Source organism: Eumetopias jubatus, unplaced genomic scaffold (genome assembly GCF_037043125.1).
Source record: "Eumetopias jubatus isolate StellerSeaLion01/CBP00866 unplaced genomic scaffold, mEumJub1_p1.0 scaffold_9, whole genome shotgun sequence".
NCBI classification, from domain to species: Eukaryota; Metazoa; Chordata; class Mammalia; order Carnivora; family Otariidae; genus Eumetopias; species Eumetopias jubatus.
In genome coordinates, this window is record NW_028274815.1 from 106,318,233 (window position 1) to 106,342,958 (window position 24,726).

Below are 24,726 nucleotides of genomic sequence, written 5' to 3' on the forward strand. Positions count from 1 at the left end.
GATAAAAATGTAACTTAGATGGGGCTGGTGCTTATATTTTCTGACGGGAAAATAATAGTGGTTGGAAAATAATAGTGCTAATACACATTGAAAAGCAGGAGGGAGAGAGGGAGACTGGCAGAATGGGGGGGGGGAGGAAAGGAGGGAGGGAGGGAGAAGGACAGAGAGAGAAAGAGAAAGGAACAGAGAGAAAAGGGGAGAGATACAGGTAGACAGACAGGCAGACAGACATAGAAAATGTTGCCAGTGATTTCTGGCATCCATTTCTCCATCCCTTCCCTTCCATGGTGTGGATAGTCAATCTTCCCTTATGTGATCTACCCTGTGCATTTTTCTAGTATATATATTAGCTCAACATGGATTTCTGTCACTTGCAACCAAGAGAATCTTGACAAAAAATAGAAATAGAAAACCCCAAATAAGAAAAAGGAATCTCTCTGAGTATCGAGTCCAGGATTTCTATTGCATGAGATGTGAAAATGGGACCAAGAAGAGGGATTTTTCACATAATAACTGGAGTGCTTTTTAACCAACTTAAGGATACACTCATTTTCGGTGTATTTATTAGCAGACAGGCTCTACTCAAAGAACTATTCAATCATGCATTACTCACAAAACTCACTGAGGATAGATAGGAAAGAAGAAAAGATTAGTTTAGAATTCCCAGGGAAAAAAATGCCAAGAAAGTACATAGTTAAACTGAAATGCAGTAAACATTTAATTTTAACTTTGAGTACAATTCTTTTCTCTGGCCAAAGGAATAGACACATTTCAGTTATTGGGCTTATTTGTTTACCACTCCAGACAACTCTCCTAGTTAAATGTTCCAAACCTTTTAAGGAGTGAAAAAGAAAAGCCCTGGGGAAGTATAATTTCGTGCTTGTTTTCAACTCTGTGCTGAAATTCACTTGGTTTAGGCGTTTGAGGGTGAGAGAATGGTTTCCATGGAAGAGAATAATTCTTTGACTCTAACTCAAAAGGGATAAAAAACAAAACAAAACAAAAACCCAACAACAACAACAACAACATGTGGACAGAAGTTGGCCTGTTTAGTCTCTTCTTAAGAAGGGCAATTTTGGAAAATGGGCAAAAGTCAAGTATAGAACGTTCACACTTCGGGCACAAAGCATCCTCCTTCCCCCTTCCAGTAATATCTAGAGAGGATACCACCTTTTTTTCTGCTCATCAAAGCATCCACTCTGAATTTTCACTCTAATTTGTATTTTTTTCTTCTACAAAGAATTAATTTATGATGCTCCTAAACTAAGTAATGATCTATGGACTAAACATGTTACTGACGATTTAAATGCAAGGTGTATCCTGGCCATTCGAATTGAGAAATATTCATTCAGCCAGCCAACCAATATTAACTGAGCACCTATGGTGTGCTGGATACTGTGCTGGTATTGATGGTCCGAATGTGAGCCGACAGACAGGCTCAGTCCACGTGGGGCTGATAGTCTCCACTAGCTCTCTTTTCTTTTCAGGAGGACAAAATCTTGGACTCAAAGGGCAACCATCATTGTCTGAGATATTCTTTCTTTCTTAGGAAATTATTTTTTAAATTTGCATAGCTACATAGAATTTCTAGCAGCTTATTTGAGTCTAAATGTTAAAGGAACCTTGGAAATTTTTTTCCTTGCTGGGCAAAAAAAATAAATGAAAATGAGAATATGACCAAGATTCCTGGTCCATGTCAATAAGCTGGCCCATTAAAGCTGTAACATTTAAAGTTATTTTTCACTTTTAAGTTATGCCGTGGTAAATGTCAGCTCTTGAGCTTTCAGGAAAATGTAAATAGATCAATGTAGCATACTCCCTTGAATGATATTTCTGGTATACTTTTATGAGTCTATCAACTGGAAATACTTTCAAACTTTTAAAAAATCAAGAAATTTGATAAAGGGAGCTCTACTTAAGGCATGCTAATGATGCTTGGGTTTTGCCAATGAGAAAATGTTTGCATTTCATCAAGCTAATTGATATTATCATATCTGATTAAATCAATTAAAAAAACAACCACCAAACCACTACAATTTTAGGGTAAGGCTTCGTAATTTTAAAATATGTCAAGACCATTTAATTCAGAATAAATAAAATAAATAAATATTGTTTACCACTCAGATGTGGGAAAGCAGCAATAATACTTAAACTGGAGGTTTTCAAATAATTAGCAAAGGAGATCTGATTAAGAGATATGTGATTTGTCCTGTGGTTTGTTACTAAAATAGGGCAATAAATCATGGGCTTAATATTTCAACAGTCCCTTTGGAATTCAGACTCAGAAGAGTTGCCTGTGAAGACAAATACCACAGCATGTCAGCTACTTTTTTTCTTAATGCAAAATATATCATTTCAGCATCCCTGACTTGTCAAATGGAATGCACTGAGTCCTGTAATTCCAGAGGGCACAAACGAAATCATCAGACTTGTGGGTTCTTTTTTGGAATGTTCCTTCCAGCAGAATCCCTTCTGTTCCCTAAGTTTTTTAAGTTGACGCAAGTCAAAGCTATTATTTTCTTTGCCTTTGGGGATGGTTCTGTTTCCTGACTTTTTTCCTTAATGTTACCTAGTTACCAATTAACACATAAAAGTACATTAAGATATATTGTGTACACACACAAAAGAAAAACCAAAGTTTATTGCTTTAAACTGAAATCCCTCATTATTATTTTAATAGGCCCAAGAGTTGGGTCATCTCTGATTCTATAATTAAAGGAAACTAGCATTACTGTCAGAGGGAGACCTTACAAGCATTCTTGAACAAACTTTTTTGTCTTAAAAATGAGGATACAGACACTAAAAGAGGTGAAATGATTTAGCTAATGTTATATAACTAAAAAAGGAAGTCATATCTTCTCAGTTTAAATCCTGTGCAAATAGTCTTTTGGTAAAGAATGATGACTATCTTCTAGGCACCATGTTAAGTTTTCCCTGGATTATTTTATTGCCTCTCACATCCAAATTATGAGGGCTGTGTGTAGATTATTGCCCTAATTCTCCACCATTTCCTGTATTCACACTTTTTGTAATGTGACTTTCAGGTCCCCTAAACAAGAGATAGAATCTATTTCCCTATCCCGTGAATACGATTTGCTTTGACCAAAGAAGGAGGAAGAAGTTTATAAGACCCCTCAAAACACCTTGTCCATTTCCTCCTGCTCTCAAGTGGAATCCTTTTCAATTTCCACATGAACAAGCCCAGAGTAGCCTGCTGGATGATGAGAGATGTGGATCAGTCACCTGTCTTGACCCAGCCAACACTCAGCCAACCTCCAGAAGCAAAGCCCTTAGGTGATGGACAGCTGAACCAGAGAAACATGAATGACTCCAGCCAAGACACATGAAAGAGCCCAGCCAAGATTAGAGGAGCCATTCAGTTGAGTCAAGCTCAAATTGCTACCCACAGAATCAAGAGCTAAACAAACTGTCATTTTAAGGCAATAAGTTTTGAGGTGTTTGTTATGCAACAAAGCTACCTGATAAAGATGGGCATACTCTGAGTAGATCTGTCTCACTTCACAGCGTATACTCTTAACCACTGTAAGCCCCTGAGGGCAGGGCCTATGTTTAGGCTTGGTCCACAGGAATTCCCCCACCAGTATAGTATGAGGACCACAGGAGGACTTCAATGACTTTTGATGCATAAATGGTTATATAAGTGTATTTCACACTCTCTAACTTGCCCAACCTCCCCAAATAATAAATGAAAAGATACCACAGGAACTCTGTGGGTCAAAAGGAAAGGAGACAATCCAACAGAAAAGTAGGTGATGGATGTGAATGGGCAGTTTGTAAAAAGAAAAAAAGACTATAATCTGCAACCAGTTAAGCTGACTATGCTCTCCCCTGGGGACCTGGTGTGCAGTGGTTGCAAACAGTAGTATATGCAGTCCGTTGTTTGTAGCAGTTGCCCTAAGGGACCCTGGAGACAGCCCTTTCCAATGGACATTCATTTTTGATGGTACTATCCTTAATCTAGGCTCTAGACAGGTATTCAGAGTGCCTTTGGAAAGTCCCAGGGCACAGTGACCAGGATTGGACACCTGGACAAATGGTGCACTCGAGAGAGCCTTGGCACTGCCCTCTTCTTATTCATGCCCACCAATAAATCCTACTTCCTGTCCAAAAAAAAGAAAAAAAGAATACAAATACACACATGGAAATATGCTTATTTCTGCTCATAATTGAAGCAATGGAATTTAAGATAAAAATAATATCTATCCATATATATATATGTATATCTCCAAAAGCAGAGCCCCCCCTTATATATATGAAAAGAACAACATCCACTCTATTAGGGTTACCCAATGGTGAGCAGAAAAATTGACAAATAAGAACACATTTTGACAATTCTTTCATTCTTTATTTCACTACTAAAGTCTTTTATTTATTTGTCATTTCTTATTTGGTGGAGAATGTAAAGTTTTTAGGAAAGTTAACTCATTTATTTATCAAGAAAAAAAATCCCATGTTAAAGCTAGAATATTGGAGGAAGACAGAGAATACTACCACTACTCAGTAGAGTTACTTCCTGACACTGTAATTACTCCTGGCCCATATACTTCAGCTGGCTGACCATAGAAGGGAGAAAATTCAAGGTTGGCTTCTTTACAGGCTGCAACAACAAATGGTGCTCATAGAAATCATCAAAAGGAAGGCGATGAGCTCCATCAATCTGTAGCAGGATGTCAAAGACTGCAATACACATTTATATTTGAAGTCAAGATTTCCTAGTCAATTCATGTATTATTAAAGAAAAAGTCTTGGGTGCCTGGGTGGCTCAGTTGGTTAAGCGACTGCCTTCAGCTCAGGTCATGATCCAGGAGTCCCGGGATCGAGTCCCACATCGGGCTCCCTGCTCAGCAGGGAGTCTGCTTCTCCCTCTGACCCTCTTCCTTCTTGCGCTCTCTGTCTCTCATTCTCTCTTTCTCAAATAAATAAATAAAATCTTAAAAAAAATAAAGAAAAAGTCTTCCTTAAAAAACAACGATTTGTGAACATTATGTCATTATTCCTCCTTATGCTTCTGTGAAGTGAGGATTATTCTTACAACCACTGGACAGATGAGAAAATGAAATGGTGGTCACACAGTTACTCAGTGGAAGCGCAGTGGCCAGAAATGACATTTGACTCTAGAGCCCCACTCATCACTACTTACATCCTGATGGGCCATCCATTGGAGCTGGTCAGGATTCACCCAGAGCTTTCACTGTGAAACACATCTTTCAATCCCCAGGATTGGCAGGGACTTGGGGAACTCAGTGGGTCTGGATACTAATGTTGGTTTAGGGCCCCAAAATGATTGCTAGTGAGATCAGTGGGGGGATGTATAAAAACAACAGCAGCCATTAACGCTGATGTGAAGGAAGGGAGAAATGAATGGGACTGGCACAAGTGGGGGACTTAAAATATGAGAAGGAGGAGGAAACATAGGGAGCAAAGGAAAACAAAACAAGCCTCTGCAGAGGATAAACAGTGTGGCAACTGTGAGAAAAAAGGAGGAAATCTTTTCTTGAAGCCTTGAAAAAGAAGAAAAAGAGAGAAGACAAAATGGCGGGACCGCCGCAGTTGAGAACTCACCCCAGCAACATCACCATGGAGTCCCCTCTCACTATGCTATGGGTCTTTAAGCTTGAATATGGTGCTGGGGCTCATTACTGACAGTCATCAAGAGCCCCCAGAGGGACCCCCTATGATTTTCTCTAACTTACCAGTCATTTCTATTTTTATTATTATTATTATTATTTTTTCTATTTTTATTATTTTTTAAAGATTCATTTACTTATTTTAGGGGGTGGGGAGAGGGGCGGAGGGAGAGGGACAGAGAATCTTGAGCAAACTCCCTGTTGAGTGTGGATCCCAACATGGGGCTCAGCTCACGACCCCGAGATCATGACCTGAGCCAAAAGCAAGAGTCAGACACTCAACCAACCTAGCCACCCAGGCGCCCCATACCAAAGTCACTTTTAAAATGAAAACCTAACCCTAATGGTGTGACCAAACTCAGGGGCAACCTATGGCTGTTGATGAAAAACAGATTAAGTCAGAGCAGATTCCCCAACCCCATCCTTGGAACAGGGGGCCCCAACTGGGGTTGGATCCTCACAATATCTATGGAGAGATTTCAGGGAGTGCCAGAACTTGAATGGGGTTGGGGAATTTATATCTTTATTTTCACTCACCTCTAACTGAGAGTAACTGTTTTCTTCTGATGCCAGTATAGGCAGGCAATGACAGGAGTGATTGCCACAGGCCCTGTGCCTTTGGCACCAATAGGTATCCCTCCAGCTTGATCAAGCTGTGAATAATGGAGCACATGCTCTATTTCCCATTTCAACTAAAAGTAACTTTAGCCTTATTCCAAAAGGCATTTTGAGGGGCGCCTTGGTGGCTCAGTCATTAAGCGTCTGCCTTCGGCTCAGGTCATGATCCCAGGGTCCTGGGATTGAGCCCCACATCGGGCTCCCTGCTCAGGGGGAGCCCTGCTTCTCCCTCTCCCACTTCCCCTGCTTGTGTTCCTTCTCTTGCTGTGTCTCTCTCTGTCAAATAAATGAATAAAATCTTTAAAAAAAAAGGCATTTTGAGCGAAGATAAGGATCGATGGCTCTCAAACGGTGCTTCTTTAACTTGAATGTGTAACAAGTCACCTGGGACTCCTATTAAAATGCAAATTGTGATCTAGCAGGTCTGGGGTGGGGCAGGAGACTGAATGTCTAGTAGGCTCCCAGGTGATTTGGGACCCACACTTGCATAACCAGGCTGCAGAGCTATTTGGGTAGAGGGTTTTAAGGATAAAGATCGTTCTTTAGACAGGTATAAAAATGTGTTTGAAGCTATACAGTCTATGACACTTGGTGTGCATTTTACACCTCCTATGAACAATTACCTCCAAAATATTCTGTTGGCATTTATCAATTTATAGTTACATAAATTGTTCCCATATCCGGGTTTTCGTATTAATTTGCTGATACCTTTATTATTTCATTTATCATATGCTATTATAGCTTTGGGATACATGGTCCCTGAGTGTGTGGTAACCACAACTTCTTCATCTTCATCTCCAGTGTCTTGCAAATATTAGCTTTTTTTTTTTAAGATTTTATTTTTAATCCATCTCTACATCCACGTGGGACTCGAACTTACAACCCGAAGATCAAAAGTCATGTGCTCTACCAACTGAGCCAGCCAGGCGCCCCGCAAATATTGAATTTTTATTGAACGTTTGGTAGGGAGTTTATTGATGTAATGCTTTCTTTCTTGATCCTTGAACGGTGGGTGCCAACGTTTGAAATGTATAGACCTTAGCCTAAACACATCTGTATTTAATTCCCAAAGGAAATTTGGGAGATGAAATATCTTGTTTAATTTTCCTCATCACCCAAATACTCCTTTTTACCTGGGACCTACTTGCTTTTTAATTACACTTCCATTTGTCTAATTTAGCCTGAGAGGGCTGTTCATAACTCGGATCCACAACCAAAGATAGAACTAACACTTCTGGGTGCTCTCGGTCAAAAGATTTCCTGGCAGAACAATTTCTGGTTGTTACAAATGGAGTGAGAGAAAGTTCTGATATATGCCAGCTAAGGGCATGTAGTACAAATAGTGGATGCCTCCAAATGGCCATAAAACAAACTCTGTGTGGTTCTAAAGTCTAGGTGTTTAGGCCTTCACCTTCTTAACCAAAGAATACAACTGTGTTCAAAGGCATCAAGACTTTATCTGAAACCCAAATCCACAATCACAAAGGTGACAGGGTGAGTATTTTGAGTATATTTGGCCTGAAAGGGCCAGACCAGCTTAGACATGTGTGTATTTTTTTCTGAAAAACTCTTCAAAGCTTTTTTTTTTTTTAAAGCTTTTATTTATTTGACAGAGAGAGCACAAGCAGAGGGAGAGAGAGGGAGAAGCAGGCTCCCTGCTGAGCAAGGAGCCTGATGTGGGACTGGATCCTAGGACCCCGGGATCATGACCCGGGCCGAAAGCAGCCGCTTAACCGACTGCGCCACCCAGGCGTCCCTTCAAAGCTTTTTTTAAAGATTTTATTTATTCATTTGAGAGAGCAAGCGAGCACGTGTGAGAAGAGCAGAGAGGCAGAGGGAGAGGGAGAAGCAGGCTCCCCGCTGAGCAGGGAGCCCGATGCAGGACTCAATCTCAGGACCCTGGGATCATGACCTGAGCTGAAGGCAGACGCTCAACCGACTGACTGAGCCGCTCAGGGGCCCCAAAACTTTTATTATGGACACGCTCGTTCCTTCTTAGGGAGAAGCGAGTAGAAGCCCCTGTTGTTGGACTGCCACCTCCAGGAGGAGTTCCACTACCTCTCCAGTTCCAGTGTCCCTGCAGGGAAGTAATTTTCCACTTAGAAGCTCAGCTTGGTCTTCCCTAGTTTCCAGCCCACCTACCCCTCTGGGAGAAAATCAGCTGAGCCACTCTCTGTGGTCTCCTCTAGCGGGATTTGATGTGGGACCTCATGCTCAGGTGTTCCTCCCGTGATGCTGAGCTTGTGCAACTCTTTCCTGTGATTTCTGCACCCATTTGTATTGCCCCCTGCTCCCCTAAAGCCCTTTCTGGCATGTCTGGGCTTCTGTTTTCATCCACACTCTGAATTCTTGGTTTGGGACTCTCCTATGACTATCGAGTTTTCCTCTTATTCTGAATTACTGCATTTCTCTCCTTGGGGAAGGGAATCTTGCCAGGGGCTGGAACTCTGGGGCAACTCAGGATGATTATGGATGGATTACCTAGTCCTCCAAGTAACAGTCACCCTATTTGTCAAATGCAATCATCTGCCAGAGAACCCTAGGACTTCTAACCCCATGGACCACCATTCATCTGAACTCTGCTTTGGGATGGCCCTTTCCTGGCACCCTACTCTTCATCATGTACTAGAAGAGTGATCCTTGTAAAGGTTACTTCAGGTCATGTCGCTCCTCCATGCAAAACCTTCCAGCGGCGTCAACTTCACTCTGAATGAAACACAGAGGTCTACAACTCTAAGAGATCTGTCCCTAGCCCCAGAAGTCCCATCTCGGACAGCCTCAGACAGAGCCAGCTTGCTGGTCCCTCAACAGACAGCCCCATCCCTGACCCCGAGTCTTTGCCTTTGCTAATCCTTCTGCGGAGCACAATCCTGCCTCATGTGTGTGTAGACGTCAGTCCTTCACTCCTAAGTCAGCTGCTGCCTCTTAGTGAGTCCTTCCTGGTTACTCAGTTTAAAATTTCAAAGCATGCTCTTCAACTTTTCCTCCATCCCCACTCCCTATTTCCCCATTTCTCATTGATTTTTCTCCTAACCCTTAGGACCACCTGATATACTATATATTTTACCAACTTTTTTAAAGCTTTTATTTATCTGAGAGAAAGAGAGAACAAACGATGGGAGGAGGGGGCAGAGGGAGAGGGAGAAGCAGACTCCCTGATGAGCGGGGAGCCCGACTCGGGGCTCGATCCCAGGACCCCAAGATCACAATCTGAGCTGAAGGCAGACATTTAACTGACTGAGCCACCCAGGTGCCCCTTACCAACTGACTCCTCATCTAGAATGTAATCTCCATAAAGGCTGGGATTGTTGTCATTTTTTTCCCTCTTCTATTTGAAAATATTTACTGAGTAGGTATCTAATAAGTATTTGTTTAATGAATGCATGAATGAGGGTTTATTTTTGAGGTGATAAAAATGTTCTAAAATTGTGCTGATGGTTGTACATATCCAAGAATATACTAAAGACCACTGAACTATACACCTTAAAGGAGTGAACTGCATGGCATATATAATAAAGCTGTTGAAGAAAGAGAGAGACAGTACAGTATCCCAGTCATTGTAATGAAGGAGTTGGCTGTGCATGTCCTGTGTGAGTAGATATGAGGTCATTATGATAAGTTTGGTTTGAAACCTGATTTGCCAGAGGTATCTGCACAATGGTTAGAAAGGAGGGCCTCCAGAGTCAGAGGACCAAGGTTCAAATCCCAGCTTCATCATTTTCTAGTTGTGAATTGCTCCGTTTTTTATTTGTAAAATAAGCTGACAATAATACTGAACTCCAGTGGCGGTTGTTGTAAGGATAAAACCAGACAATTTCTGTAAATGGTTTAGCACAAGGTATGGCCCCTATGGTGAATGCTTAATACATGGTTATTATTTTAATTTTTTATTATTGTTGTTATTTTCTGGAGTACTACGGATGAGGTACTGGAGAAAATCAGATGGTGGTCGTGGTAGCAAGGTCTCAAAACCATTATTTCTCACTAAGATTTACTTTGACTTTCTCTGGCCTGTCAGGCGATCCCTTCCTTACACTGAACCTGATCTCAGACCTACCATTCCTTCATGGCTCAGATCTTATTTCAGTGGTTCACATATAAGGCAGCCCACCGCCCCCCCGCTCCAAATCAAATGGATACTGTTAGAAATAAATCCTCAAGCCTTACATTTAGCAATCAGGCAGCAGTCCTCAAAGTGTGGTCCTAGGACCTCAAGCATCAGAATCACCAGCCCTACAAGAGGCCCAGTGAATTGGAAATTTGGAGCAAGGACCAACAATCTGTGTTTTAACAGCCTTCCGAGTGATTCTGATGCATGCTGAAGTTGAAAATAACCGGCCAAGTGGAATCTGATGTTTGATAAGCTCCTCACATGACTTTGGCCTACTCATTTGCATATCATCCCTGGGGAACTGGCACTAAGTCAACAGCATGACACTGAATCACCTAGTTTGCTGTGATGGCTAAACCACCCACCAATGGCTAAACCACCCACCCATCTCCAAAGCAGAAACATAAAAACACATACAAACTCTGGCTACAAAACTTCAATTTCTATTAGTTTACTCATTTGTTTTGTTTGGGGCACAGGCTTGTTTTCAAAGCTACTTTATCATTTGATCATTTAATCTGTCACCAAATATTTATCATGACCTCAAGGCATCAACAACAGTTGGCACAACCTTGGAGAAACCCTTTTGGAGGACAAAACTGATCACTAAGAGGGACTACGGTATTTCCTTCCACAGGGGGCCTCAGCAATTGGCTAGACAATATCCCAGACTGACCAGACACTCTTCTAAATGTAGCAGAGTAGACAGTATTGTGTAGTGCCTGCAAGGCCCATGGACACCAAAAATAGTGAATATTTATTTGTAGCATGTTGTTAATTTTCTTGAACCAAAATAAGCATTGTTTTTTTTTTAATTCCTTGGGAGAGTTCAAAGACTCTCCCCCCCAAAAACTATAATAACCCCAAAATAAGTTAGTGAAAATAAAACAATAAAACATAGCATCATTGGGGAACAGAGAGGAGCTTGGTGAAGATGCTGGAACAGTGGAGCTTATAAAATGTTAGTGTGGCAGACACTAGGTGCCCTTATGCAATTTCAAGTTCTAAGAAATTATTTTGTTGCTTTTTAAAGCCCAGGTACTGGGTTTTGATTGTGCTTTTAAGTTAAGCATGCATTAAAGCACACCACAATATGGATCCGAGAAATGCACCTTACCTCTCTCTACAACCTGGCATCAAGATAAGATTATTGGCTAAGGAAGCCAGGGGAAGGGGCCAGCCAGACCCGCCACTGTCTCTATTTTTTTTTTTTTTAAGATTTTATTTATTTATTTGAGAGAGAGTGAGTGAGGGAGAGAGAGAACAGGAGCAGGGCGAGGGGGAGGGGGAGAAGCAGATTCCCCACTGAGCAGGGAGCCTGACTGGGGGCTCGATCTTAGGACTCCAGGATCATGACCTGAGCCGAAGGCAGTCGCCCAACCGACTGAACCACCCAGGAGTCCCCACTGTCTCTCTTTAAAGTTATCCAAGAGCATCAAGAGTTTTCCATAGAAAAGAGCGTTCCAGCTACACAAACACAACAGCATTTCTCGGGCTTACCAGTTTAATATGTTCTCGCTTCTGGTATTTTTCACTATAATACTGCTCTTGTCGAAGATTAAGCAGCTGCTGCTGTTGTTTGTCCTTCAAGTCTATTAGCTTTTGGGTCATTTCGGCATCTAGGGCAGCAAGATCTTGCTCAATCGTTGATGAACCATGGTCAGGACTGCTGGGATCTGATCTGCAGAGACACAGAGCTTGACTCACAAAACAGGTGGGTCATAACAAGGTGGAGGGAACATTGCATACCACAGTTCCTCCTAGATAGAGTGCTGTGTTGGGAAATAAATGTTTTAACAAACCACTTGAGATAGAGGCTGATACCCTAAGGACAAGCTTAGCAGTGGAGGGTCTCCAAACACAGAGTGGATGACATTGTGAGATTTCATGTAGGGACAAATAAAGAAAGCCAGGAGGCTGGGGACCCTGTGGTAGTGGTGGAGAGAATGATAATCCTCCCACCCCAGTCTAAGGAAAAACAATGTCTAATAAGGATCTTTTAAGGCTTTTATCTTTTAATTTTTAAACAAGACGTGTATAATGTAATTCTCGGCTACTTATGTCCTGTAACGACTTCAGTACACTCGACATTGATTGGATTCTGTCAGGAGAGTTGAAGAGGTGCTGAATTTTGCATCTGGGTGATATGGATAGAAAACAGAGAGCATGTGCAGACCCCCCCGCTCCCCAGCTGACATGTTCTGTTTCTTGACATCTTTTAATAGCAAAGATACATTATTAAAATGTTTCTTTGGGAGATGTACAAACTTCATGGATAGCTCTACCTAAAATGGCACTTTCCTCCAAAGGGTTAAGTTACAAGAGAAAGGAGGATGCGTGAGTTCATTGAAAAATACTTATTGAGTGCTTACTCTGTGCACAGTGACTTTCTTTGAGTTGTTCACAGAGAATTATGCAGATTTTGAGAAGTTTAGGAGTAATCTTGAAATAAATCAAAGCAATTCTCACTAACTTATTGTGCTAAAACATATAGTGTGATTCCTTCAGATTTTGTGCTCTTACTTTTTTTAGGGCACACAGAAAAGGAGATGGTGTTGGGAATGGGGTACTAAGAGCAGGTCTGTTTCCTTCATTCATATGGAAACCTCTGCAGAAAGAAAACTAAACCACCTAAGATATCTAGCACATCAGATTCTGCCTCCATATTTTTCGCTTGTGGCCAGGCGGAACAGGTGGAAGTTTCTTGAATCAGCTGGCCCTAATTCCTGTTGCTTTCACTTTGACTGAGGTCAGCATTGATGGTACCTCAGGAGAGGCAGTTGGTTGAAGTTGGTGTTAGGATCCTATTGTGGCAAATAAGGGATGCAGAATTCCCTCAAAAGTTTCTATTTGCATTTTAATGTGCAATGCTAAGTGAGAATGAACATTCTACAAGGCTCAGGGCATCTGATACATCAGAATGGCATGGCAGCATTGAGGTGGCCCTCCATCCTGGCATGAATACAAAATGATTTGTCAATATCACAATAAGTAGCATCAGCAAGGTGACCTCCATCTTGGCATGAACGTGAGATACACTTATTGTCTTTGGTAGCAGGAAGTCAGTGTAACCAGAACATAAAGGCATCCTTTTAATCAGCCACAACCACCACAACCACCACAGCAGAGGCCACAGGTCAACAGTTATTGACCATGCAACATTTACCAGGCACTCTCTACTTTTGGTTTTCACAGCAACCCATCAAGTAGGTGTGGCCATCTCCAGTTTGCATTTGAGGAAACTGAGGTTCAGTGAGACAATCTGCCTAAGAACACAGTATGGGGGAGCCCAGAGCAGCTCATCCAAGGACAGACATCTAGAGTAAGGCAAAGGCTGTGTTGTTAAAAACAACACAAACACTGCATGCCCGTGTCTGGACAGAAACCATCTTTAAATGATCTGCTCTTTCCATGATGTGGAAATCTCAGTTGAGGCAGTGGGTATTTTAATAAGAAACTAACCTAATGGACAATAATTTCCATTTATTACTCTGAGGTATTTTCAGGATTTTAATGTGTATCAAAGGTGATGGGAGAGAGACGGACCTCAGTGCTTTGCCTCTTAAAAAGAAGTTTCTCTTGATGTACCTCTTTTGATACTAGATGCTTAGGGATTTTTGTTTATTTATTTTTTGAAGAAAAGTATAAAAAAATAACGAAGGGAACAGTATTTCTGTATCTTCTGTAAAAACAGGGTTGAAGACATTATCCCCTGTTTTCTACTACTGACTGTATAAGATCCATGAGATGAATTCTTCTGTAATTTAATACCAGGAAAATGTTTGTCTCTCTTAGAAAAACAAGCAAGTTTGCTTTAATCAGATAAGGAGAAATATCTAGCCCATATTCCCTTTTCTCAGAAACTAAGAGCTAAAATTCAGTGTTCAAGGACAGAAATTACATTAAATGGTTGATACCGTCCAGTAGAAATATAACATGGGCCACGTATTTGATTTTTTCCACATATGTGATTTAAAATTTTTAGTGGCTAGCCTGAAAAGTAAAAAGAAGTGAGTGAAACAAATTTTATTTTATTTTATTTTATTTTATTTTTTTAAAGATTTTTATTTATTCATTGAGAGAGAGAGAGAATGGTAGAGAGAGAGCATGAGAGGGAAGAAGGTCAGAGGGAGAAGCAGACTCCCGCTGAGCAGGGAGCCCGATGCGGGACTCGATCCCGGGACTCCAGGACCATGACCTGAGCCGAAGGCAGTCACCCAACCAACTGAGCCACCCAGGCGCCCTGAAACAAATTTTAATAACACATTGTATAGAGCCTAGTATACCTAAAATATTATCATTTCAACATGTAATTAAAGTAAAATCAATATGTCAATATAAAATATGAGTTATTTTATATTCTTTTTTTTTAAATGAAGTCTTTAAAATTTAGTATGTGTTTTAGACTTAACAGCACATTTCAACTTCCATGAGCCACTTCTCAAGGGCTCAAAAACCACATGTGGCTAGTGACTCCCATATTGGACAGTGGGTCTTGATAACTGGTAGCCACTCAGATTGTGTGTATGTGTGTTGCTTCCCTTTTTCTATTTTCATAGGATTTTTACATATCTCTTCTACGATGAATTACTTCCATACTCTATTAGAAGTTTTCAGGATATGACCTCTAGGTAAACAAATATGTGAATAAACAAACACATACACATCACTACAACAGAAATTTAGAAGTTTTAGGCCAAGCTTTGCCTGAACCATTGTGTAACTATGTAATTGTAATTGTGTAATTGTGTAAATGTCTTGAGCTTTTGGCTTCCTCCCTGAAGAAGTGGCAGCAGTTCACCTCGATGGCTTCTACGACTATTCTAATTCTAAGAAATAGTGATGCTGTTGCTTTTTAAAACCCAACTACTGGGGCGCCTGGGTGGCTCAGTTGGTTAAGCGACTGCCTTTGGCTCAGGTCATGGTCCTGGAGTCCCGGGATCGAGTCCCACATCAGGCTCCCTGCTCGGCAGGGAGTCTGCTTCTCCCTCTGACCCTCTTCCCTCTCGTGCTCTCTATCTCTCATTCTCTCTCTCAAATAAATAAATAAAATCTTTATAAAACCCAACTACTGGGTTTTGATTGTGCCGTTAAGTTAAGCACATATTCAATCGTATGCCACAACGTGGATCTGAAATTGCCTCTTACACCTCTCTCTAACCTAGCATCAATCTAGGATTATTCCATAAGGAAGTGAAAGAAAGGGTGGAATAGAGCCTATCTGACTCAGCTCAGTGGCAGGTGGCTTGCATGATCACGTAGTTCCCTGCATTGCCATGCTAGCTACTTATGGGTGATAACTGCAAAGGTCATGGTCACTGCTGTGTCCCCAGGGCACACAGTAGGCACTCAATAAATGTTGGTTGAATGAATGTGTGAGAGACGCTTCTCCTTGTCAAGGTCCGGGTACATGGGGCTATGGGGACTCCTAGACCCAAACACAAGGGTTACCTGTACAAGCCTCTGTGGGTTTCAGCAAAGGCAGCTCTTTTATAACAAGTCACCTCTTCAACTAGGTTCTAGAACACAGCAAAATTGTATACCTGCCGGGTTGGCAGCTGTAATATGGGAAGTCAGCCAACTGGTATTGGGCCCACAGGCCAGAACCCAAGGGTAGGACTTCCTGCAATATCTATTCTTAGGAGGCAGGCAAATAAAGAAATTTAGTCCACAAGCAAAACCGAGCTGAGGTGGCCTTCCTTCTTGCCCTGGATCCAAAATATGGTGTAAAATACCGAGAAATCCACGTAAAGGACTCTTTTCCTTCATACTATGAAACAAACCAGAAATACTCAACTTACTTTTTCTTACTGTCCTTTTTGGCTGTCTTTTCCAAAGCTGCCCTCCTTCTAAAGTAGTCATTCTGAATCTCATTATACTTTGTAGTGTGTTCTTTGATTAGGTCAGTGGTTTTCTTGTGGTGTCTTTTAACCAGGTCTTTCATTTCTTTGTAGTGCTTCTTTTGAAGTTTCACAAACGATTTCTGCTGCTTTAGCTCTTCGATGGTCTGGGCTTCCACTTCTGCAACAAATGAGTATAAGAGCTAACAGACGTGGAAGGACTGCAAACACAGATGTAAAGAGGAGTAGCAACCTGCTTCTCAGGCAATATTTGTTTGATCCCAGCCAGCTGGAGCTTCTGAGCAGAGCTTGGATGTCAAACGTATCTTGGTTCCAGGCTGGCACTTGCTAACTTCTGTGATTCCGTCACCGAATTTCTCAAAGACCCAGTTTCTTAACTCATAATTTTTTTTGGAAAGTTTGGCTTCCCTAGAAACAGAGCCTGAGAGAGGGGGATTCTAGTGTATGTGATTTACTGAGAAGGGCTCAGGGGGAGGAAGAGAGTGCAGCAGACAAGGAAGGGGAAGGAGCTGAGCAATGGTATGGTCTCCGCAGGAGCCTGGCTTCTGCCTGTGGGTGGGAGCTCTGGAGGATGACAGAGTGGGTCTCACCTTGAAGCAAGAAGACCAGCCTTTTGCACATTGAGGAGGTCAGGGAGGGAAGGCATAACCCCCTGGTGAGGGGTCTTCCTCTGGGCTTAGGGCAATTTTCAAGAGAAAGGGAAGCTATGAGCTGTTAGCAGCAACTTTCAACCACAGCTGGGGCATGGGTGCACCAGATGGGAAAGGGATGGGCACCAACAGGATCCACTTTAAGGACCTCAATATTTCCACTACTTGTTAGGGTTGTTGTGATGACGAAATGAAAGAATCATGCAAAGTACTGAACACACTTTCTGGCAGTGTGCCTGTTGAGGCTTAACAAATGATCATACATACAGCACTGTCTCGAAGGGCACTCTTCACACCATAGACTTTGTAGGTTGGATTTATCACAACAGTGTTGCAGGAAAAAGCACCGCAGTGGGGCGCGGGCCCCTTGATGGGATTTGCCCAAAGGCACCATCAGGGTTAGTGGTAGCATCCATTACTATGAGGTATTTAATCCCTTGCTTAGAAAACATGTAATGTGACAGACCTGGACCCTAAAACGTTCTGTATTTTACCAACATAGTTCATCAATTCTAGAATACGCATTTTAAAGTACGTGAACATTTCTGAAATTAAGATGCTTTGTACAATCACAACTTGTTGGTGCTTTTCTTTCTTAGCAATCCATGAATAGTGGGGTGCCTTCAAACTGATGGTGTCTTAACTTCAATGAATTACCATTTGTTTGGACCTAACTTAAGTCACAGTTCACATGTTTCCATCCTTTTGTTTGAACTTTCTGCTTCTGGGAACAAAAATATGTTATCATAAATATTTAGAACTGTCAGGAGATTCAGAAATAATATATGCCATGAACAACAACAGACCTGAATAGAAATGAGTAATCTAGTGGATAAACACTGAAATCAGAATAATAATTCATGTGCTTCAATGCTAAGGTCGTTAAGCAATTGAAACATGTTCCCCTTTTTTATAATGTATCTATTCTCCTGACATTCGATTCCTGAGAAAGAGGCCAGGAAGAGAATCAGGTACATTTATCTAATGGTTTCCCTCAGGCCTAAATGGACTCATTATGGTTGCATAATAACTTATACTAAGAATTTATAAGCCTAAAGAATTGCTGCATTTTGGGTATCAGATTCAATCCCACTTCATTAAAATGGTATAGAGCACTCCAGCAACAGCAGGTTTAGCAAGAGGGTTCAAGATATTCCAACCTACGATTAAAAAAAAAAAAAAATTCCACAGAAAGTACTATTTTTTTTAAAAGTCTGGGATAAAAGACTATTCTTTGAATAGGCTCTTAAGCATAAAGGGAATGTTCATTTACATAAAGAAACAAGTATCACTCATAAACAAGCCACCCAGAGATCCTCACTGCTAATAACTTTGGTTCATATCCACTGCCTTTTTCCTACACATTTATGTATTTTAAAATAACATTGGACTGTCTCCTGTTTTATGTGTTAACATTATATTGTTGCCCATGGAATTAAATCTTTTAGAACATGTTTTAATACATTCCTCAAGTAATTATTTGATGCAGATTTTACATATTGGTGAAATATACACACATAAAAGCACATAAATCATAAATCCACCCCCCTATACATTTTCCCAGAGCGAACAGACTTTCGTAACCACCACTCAGATCAAGATCAGAATATTATCAGTGCCCCGGAGATCCTCTTTTTGGGTTTTGCATTCTCTCTCCCCTCCCAAGTATAATCCGAATCCGTGTTTCTAACAGACAGATTCATTTTGCCTGTTTTTAGCTGTACGTAGCAGGAATTACAAAGAATGTGCTCTCTTGTGTCTGGCCTCTTTCCCCCCACATTGTGCATGTGAATTTTATCCATGTTGTGTATGATCATAGCTTATTTATCCCTACAGCTGTACCCTATTTTATTCTGTGACTACACCACAATTTATTTATCTACACTACTGTTTATAGACATCTGGGTTGTTTATAGTTTTTGGCTATCACCAAGAGTGCTGCTTTTGGTGAACATGTGTTTGCCTTTCTTCTATGTATTGGGCCAAATATTGTAAACATTTCGAAGATTCTGCTACATGCTGCTCGTTGTGTTAAAGAAATCATGTACCAATTTTGGTCCCACTAGTTTAAGGAATTAACCAAGTATAAATTATTTTCCAATGGGATCATAGTTCTTAAACATTCTGTATTTTGTGGTCCCAAATGGTTCACATTCTGCATTTCTAAAATACGGCTAATTATCGGCACTTTGGGAAGGTATGTATTCCTGTTCCCTGGGTCATATTTCCAGTATGAAACTATCCTTTGATTCTAATATCGATATCTTATGAAATTATATTATTTTTATACAAATAGAGTCCTATCCACCAAATATGGTTACTTCTCTGTGATGACATGATTACATTGTGTAATGTGGCTTGAACTAGGATTATTTATCTGTGCATGTTTTCAGAAAAGAAATATTAATGATGTTATTTTTCAGAGATGAGGGGAAATCTCTCTAAATACTTATGCTGTCTAATATTCACCTGCCTAATTCCATGGGGGAAGAGGGTGGCATTTACCTGTTAAAACACTCTGAATAAGATCTTCTGTTTTGGCAGGTGCCTTTACAGAACCTGAAATAAAGAGACAAAAGAAATAGCCTCCTTTAACTTAAAAAAAAGTGTGTTCTTCCCGTAAAACAACGAAGTTTGGCCCTTGAGTCTAAGTCTCTTTATGGAGAAATAACAAATTCTAGGAGAAAATCATTCGCAAAAAAACCCCCTTGGAAGCAATGTCTTCATTTTGTTACTTGGAGGCAAACCTAATTAAATGGAAGTCTATATGCTCCATTTACAGACAGAAAGGACGTCCCTCCACTTTGAATCAAAACGGTCAACAAATTCCATTTTAACAATGCTACTGCCACCTTTTGGCAAGATCAGGAATGGCAAGTGGACTTTTAAAAAAATCAAACGGGGACCTGCAGGCAGTAATAACTGAGGCAGGCAAGATCCACTGGGCGATACCAAAATTATCAGATAAGTTGAAGGAAAAAAAGGATATTTTCATAGTCTCAAAGCATCTCCCCCAAGACCACTATTATCTATAAAGGGGAAATGAGAACTTCCAGTTTAAAAACCTGGCCGGCTCCACCTCAACCAAGTGCTCCAACATTGCCGATGATGAGAAATACTAACATCAGGTACCCCTGATATGATGCAGTGAGAAGGACAGTTTTGTCTCTGTGATATTCTCACCCAAAATGCAAAACTTCACTCTAATCGTGAGAAAACATCAGACAAACCCAAACTGAGGGATATTGCACAAAAGAACTGACCAGTACTCTTCAAAAGTGTCAAGGTCATAAAAGACAGGACAGACTGAAGGACTGTCATAGATTCAGGGAGACTAAGGAGACATGACAATTAAACACAATGTGGGATCCTAAGTTGGAACCTGGAGCAATAAGAAGACATTAGTAAATGGGCGTCTGGGTGGCTTAGTTGGTTAAGTGTTGGACTCTTAATTTCAGCTCAGGTCTTGATCTCAGGGTCATGAGTTCAAGAGCCACATTGAGCTCCATGCTGGGCATGGAGCCTACTTAAAAAAAAAAAAAGACATTAGTAGAAAGCAGGTGGAGTTCAAATGAGGTCTGTAGTTCGGTTCCAAGTACCGTGCCAACGTTAATTTCCTGGTGTGATAACAGCACAATGATTCTGACAGATGTTAACACTAGGGAAGAAGAGATCAGTTTTGTGATTCTGTGCCATTTTTTTTTAAAGATTTTATTTATTTATTAGAGAGAGAGAATGAGAGATAGAGAGCACGAGAGGGAAGAGGCTCAGAGGGAGAAGCAGACTCCCCGCCGAGCAGGGAGCCCAATGTGGGACTCGATCCTGGGACTCCAGGATCATGACCTGAGCCGAAGGCAGTCGCCTAACCAACTGAGCCACCCAGGTGCCCGATTCTGTGCCATTTTTAAAAGTGATTCTGTAAGTCAAATTATTTCAAAACATCAAGTTAAAAAAATCAAGTGCTAAAATGCCAAATTTTCTTTTACTCTTCAAAGCACAAGACTATATTTACTCACATATTTAAATGACTTATTTATATTCCAGAAGCACTCAAAATGTTTGTATTTGGTATACAAAACTCTTCATTTGAAAATATCACTCTTTATGATCAAATCATCTTCTTACTGTTATTGATCTCAACAACCTTCTTAAAAGCACAGGCCCCAGTTCATGCACACTTGATACAAATTCAAAATGATTTGTTCTTTTAAAAATCTTACTCTCCCTCATGAGAAATGCCCTTTCCCTTCCAAACAAAAAAAAATCTGGATTTCGTCACTGCCATGCTGTAGTAGGACGAGGAAGGAAGGAGACAAGGAAGACATAACTTCATGGAAGGAAATTCTTCTCCCTTTTCTTTACTTTATATTAACCCATTCAACAAAAAGTGATCCAGGACACGCTATTCCTCAGGTCTGTGCAAAGGAAGCATGAAACTGAAGCCTGGGGAGCCTACCATCTACTGGGGAAAGGGGACATACATAGGAGAGAGAATTGCCTAAAGCAGTCTTAGATCAAAGGTCAAAGTTAGCTGCACAGAAATGAAAGGATTTTTCTAAGGAGTGAGACATGAGTGGACCTTTGGTAGGAATAGAGTTGAAAGCAAGAACTGGGATCATAGGGAACTGTGTCCATCCTGACTTCCTTCTTCACTAGCTATGTGGCCTTCAGGAAGTACTTCATCTTAAACCACTTTCTTCCTCTGCCCACTGGGGACAATGACAGAAGCTACCCTCATAGCCCTGGCATGAGGGTGAAATGAGTCAATCCACTTGAAGGGCTGAAAAGAGTGCTCAGCACATGGTGGACACCTAAGGCCATTGAAAACTCAGTTGGAGAAAGATGGAAAGGAATTCTTGGCAGAGACTGGAAGAGTAAAGGAGAGCTAAGAACGTGCTTGTCAAGCATAGCTCTTTATAAGTTGCATGAAGAACACTTCACAAACCCTGTCCCCACATGGATTATAACTGATCACTAAATAGACACGGAGATCTGGGCGATGGTTTGTTGTAGCTTCATAAATTATCATCAGAACCAGATGAGCACTCATGAATCTCTCTTGGCATTCATTCATTCATTCCACATTTCTGGAGCTCCTCCTATGTCCTTGCATCTTTGCTCATGCTATCTCTTTGAGTGGCACAAATAAACTGGAGGCTCTTAGTCATGTCACATAACTCTCTTTTCAGAGTGTTTACCTGGAGCTGGTTGGCTGTGGAGAGCCTGGGAGGGTGGTTTGGGTGCCAGGGATGTAGTGTGATTCACTCCGTTTTCTGCTGGAGTTGTCCTGGCTTCACTTGGAACTTCTGACGGTGTTTCCCCAGGATCAGTCTAGAATCATAAACATCATTTCATTTTCCACATTTTCTATTGTTCTTTTATGACCTTCCTAAGCCAACAAGGCTACATTTGATTTAGCATTTTCACAACTCATCTGGGGTCTGAAATACCAAATTGAAACTGTCTGGAAAGCAGGGTAAAAATAGCATGGTGTTGAACCATGACACCAGTAGGTTAATTATATTAAAAAGCCCCGATCTGTACACCTTTCAATGCCCATGCCCCTTTGTAGTGCCCTCCCACATGGATATAACCATGTGATTTGTTTTGGTCAAATGAGACAGCAGCAAATTTGCTGCAAGTGGAAGACTGAAAAAGTACTTGCGAATTTTCCCTCTTTCTCAGACCCCTGCTACAGCTGTGGAGGATGAGACACCATATAGAGGAGAGCTGGGTCATCTAGGTAAGGATCTCTTAGGCCAGCCAGGCCCAGCTGACCACAAACACATGAGGGAACTACCTAGCTAACCAAATGACTCATGAAAAATAGTGAGTCACTGTTGATGTTGTAAGCCACTGAATTTGGGAGTTGTTTGTTATGCAGCAGTAGCTAACTGGTACAGTGGTTTCAAGCAGAGATTTTGGAGTCAAACTTACCTGGGGTCAAAATCTGGCCTTGCCACTTATCTTAAAGATTTATTTACTTATATAAGACAGAGGGCAGGGGATAAGCAGGAGGAACAGAGGGACAGGGAGAAAAAAATCCCAAGCAGACTCTGTGCTAAGCACAGAGCTCAATGCGGGGCTCGATCTCACAACCTTGAGATCACAATCCGAGCCAAAACCAAGAGTCAGATGCTCAATGGACTGCATACCCAGGCACCCCTGGCCTTGCCACTTGTTAGCAGTGTAGTATTGGGCAAGTCACTTACCTCTCTGCCTCAATTTCCTCATATGTATAGATGAAGATGTGTCTGTACTGGGTGTCATAATATTATGTACACTGTAAGGTTGTTTAAAGGATCAAATAAGTTAATAGTTATAAAATGCTTAGAAAATTCCTGGCACAGAGTGAATAGGTATGTCTAAAATAAATAAAGCTTTTAAGTTTGTACAATACTACCAGTGAATAATAATAATAAATGCACTGGAATTTATGAAATCTCCACTCCATTCCTTCCAGCAGCTAGTCCACTGTGTTCTATGTAGAATAAATGTTAGTAAATGTTTGTTGAATAAGCATTGGTCTTTATAAAATAATTGCCTCAGTAGTCATCACATACCATTGCAATGATGCATTTCAATTCTGAAATGCCCTGCAACACTTTTCTTAGAATTGCCATCGGGTTCATGGCAGACATTACTGACAATGGCTATCCCAATGTTCTACTTGGTAGTACATAAAAATATATATATTAGGAAATAGCTAGAAGTCATTTGGAGCCCAACCTTGTGATATTTTGTCATGTAATTACAGACAGCAGAAGGTCATATGAAAACATTTTTATGAAATGTAAGATGAGAATGATCGTCACAAGTGGCTTTGACTCTGTCCCCAAAAAGCATCGTTAAAACATGAGTTCCAAAACTGCTTCCCATGATGGCAGAACTTATTTCAATTCAACAAATCACCCTTACTTATCAACCATGGCCTGCTCATGGCTAGTGGTATTGAAGTGCAAGCGATGAGCCCTGGGACGCGTGGCTGGGAATGAAGTGGGGAAGGCAGGAACCTAAAGGGGGAAATGAGCCAGCCTACGGAACTCACCATGGTAGAACACTGCCTTTTGAAAAAAAATGGCGACTTTGGATGGGTAAGTCCTACTCTGCTTGCATTCTTAAGTTACATCCTTCAGGAAAATTCTCCCTAGAAGCATTATGCCAAAGGGAGGGATTCCATATTTTTTGTTCACCAAGAAATTGCAAAGTGGGGGTGCCTGGCTGGCTCAGTCAGAGGAGCATGTGACTCTTGATCTCGGGTTGTGAGTTCGAGCCCCACACTGGGGGTAGAGATTACTTAAATAAATAAAACTTAAAAAAAAATTGTAAACTGGAGGCATGGGGTCCAAACACAGCACACGGAAATGTTTTCTTTGGCTCACCCAAGGTTGCCAAAGATTTTAATGAAAGAGATTTTATGTTAATAAAATGAATTTCTTGCTTTTCTTGAAAAATCAGATTGGCAATGCTGGGCCTGCATTCCCCACGTTGGGCTTGAATGGAGTGGTTTCTATCCCTCTTAGGATGATTTCCTCTTTACTCATTTAGGCTTTACCTGTCTCACTCCTGCAGGCATTTGGGTTTGTGGGACACTTGAGAAGAAATATCATAGATATTTGGCCACAAAATTCATAAAGGAGTTGCATGTACGTTGCAAAGGATGGACTGAAGTAAAGGGAATGTGGGAAAGGGCCCTGGGACATCAGCAGAGTCATCAACTGGGCCTGGTCCTCTGGGTAAAGTAAGGTAAGAGAAAGCTTCCCAGCCTTCCCAGCCTCCCAGCCTCCCAGCCTGCGGTCACCAAACTCAGCTGCCTGGGACACGAGAAGAGGGTACTC

At 41.2% G+C, this 24,726-nt stretch overlaps 1 protein-coding gene and 1 pseudogene across 2 annotated transcripts in view; one reads left to right on the top strand and one right to left on the bottom strand.

Moving 5' to 3' along the window:
- The window catches only part of PLCB1 (phospholipase C beta 1), a 696,279-nt gene that overhangs the window by 85,220 nt on the left and 586,333 nt on the right, over positions 1-24,726 (bottom strand). For both annotated transcript variants that reach the window (XM_028112967.2, XM_088026705.1), the window contains exons 24-27: positions 22,087-22,219; positions 19,394-19,447; positions 16,179-16,398; positions 11,878-12,058 (exon numbers count right to left, since the gene is read on the bottom strand). In XM_028112967.2, coding sequence (XP_027968768.2) covers positions 11,878-12,058; positions 16,179-16,398; positions 19,394-19,447; positions 22,087-22,219 — 588 coding nt within the window. The remainder of the gene's footprint in view (positions 1-11,877; positions 12,059-16,178; positions 16,399-19,393; positions 19,448-22,086; positions 22,220-24,726) is intronic.
- LOC114216442 (small nucleolar RNA SNORA70) lies at positions 3,819-3,937 on the top strand (annotated as a pseudogene).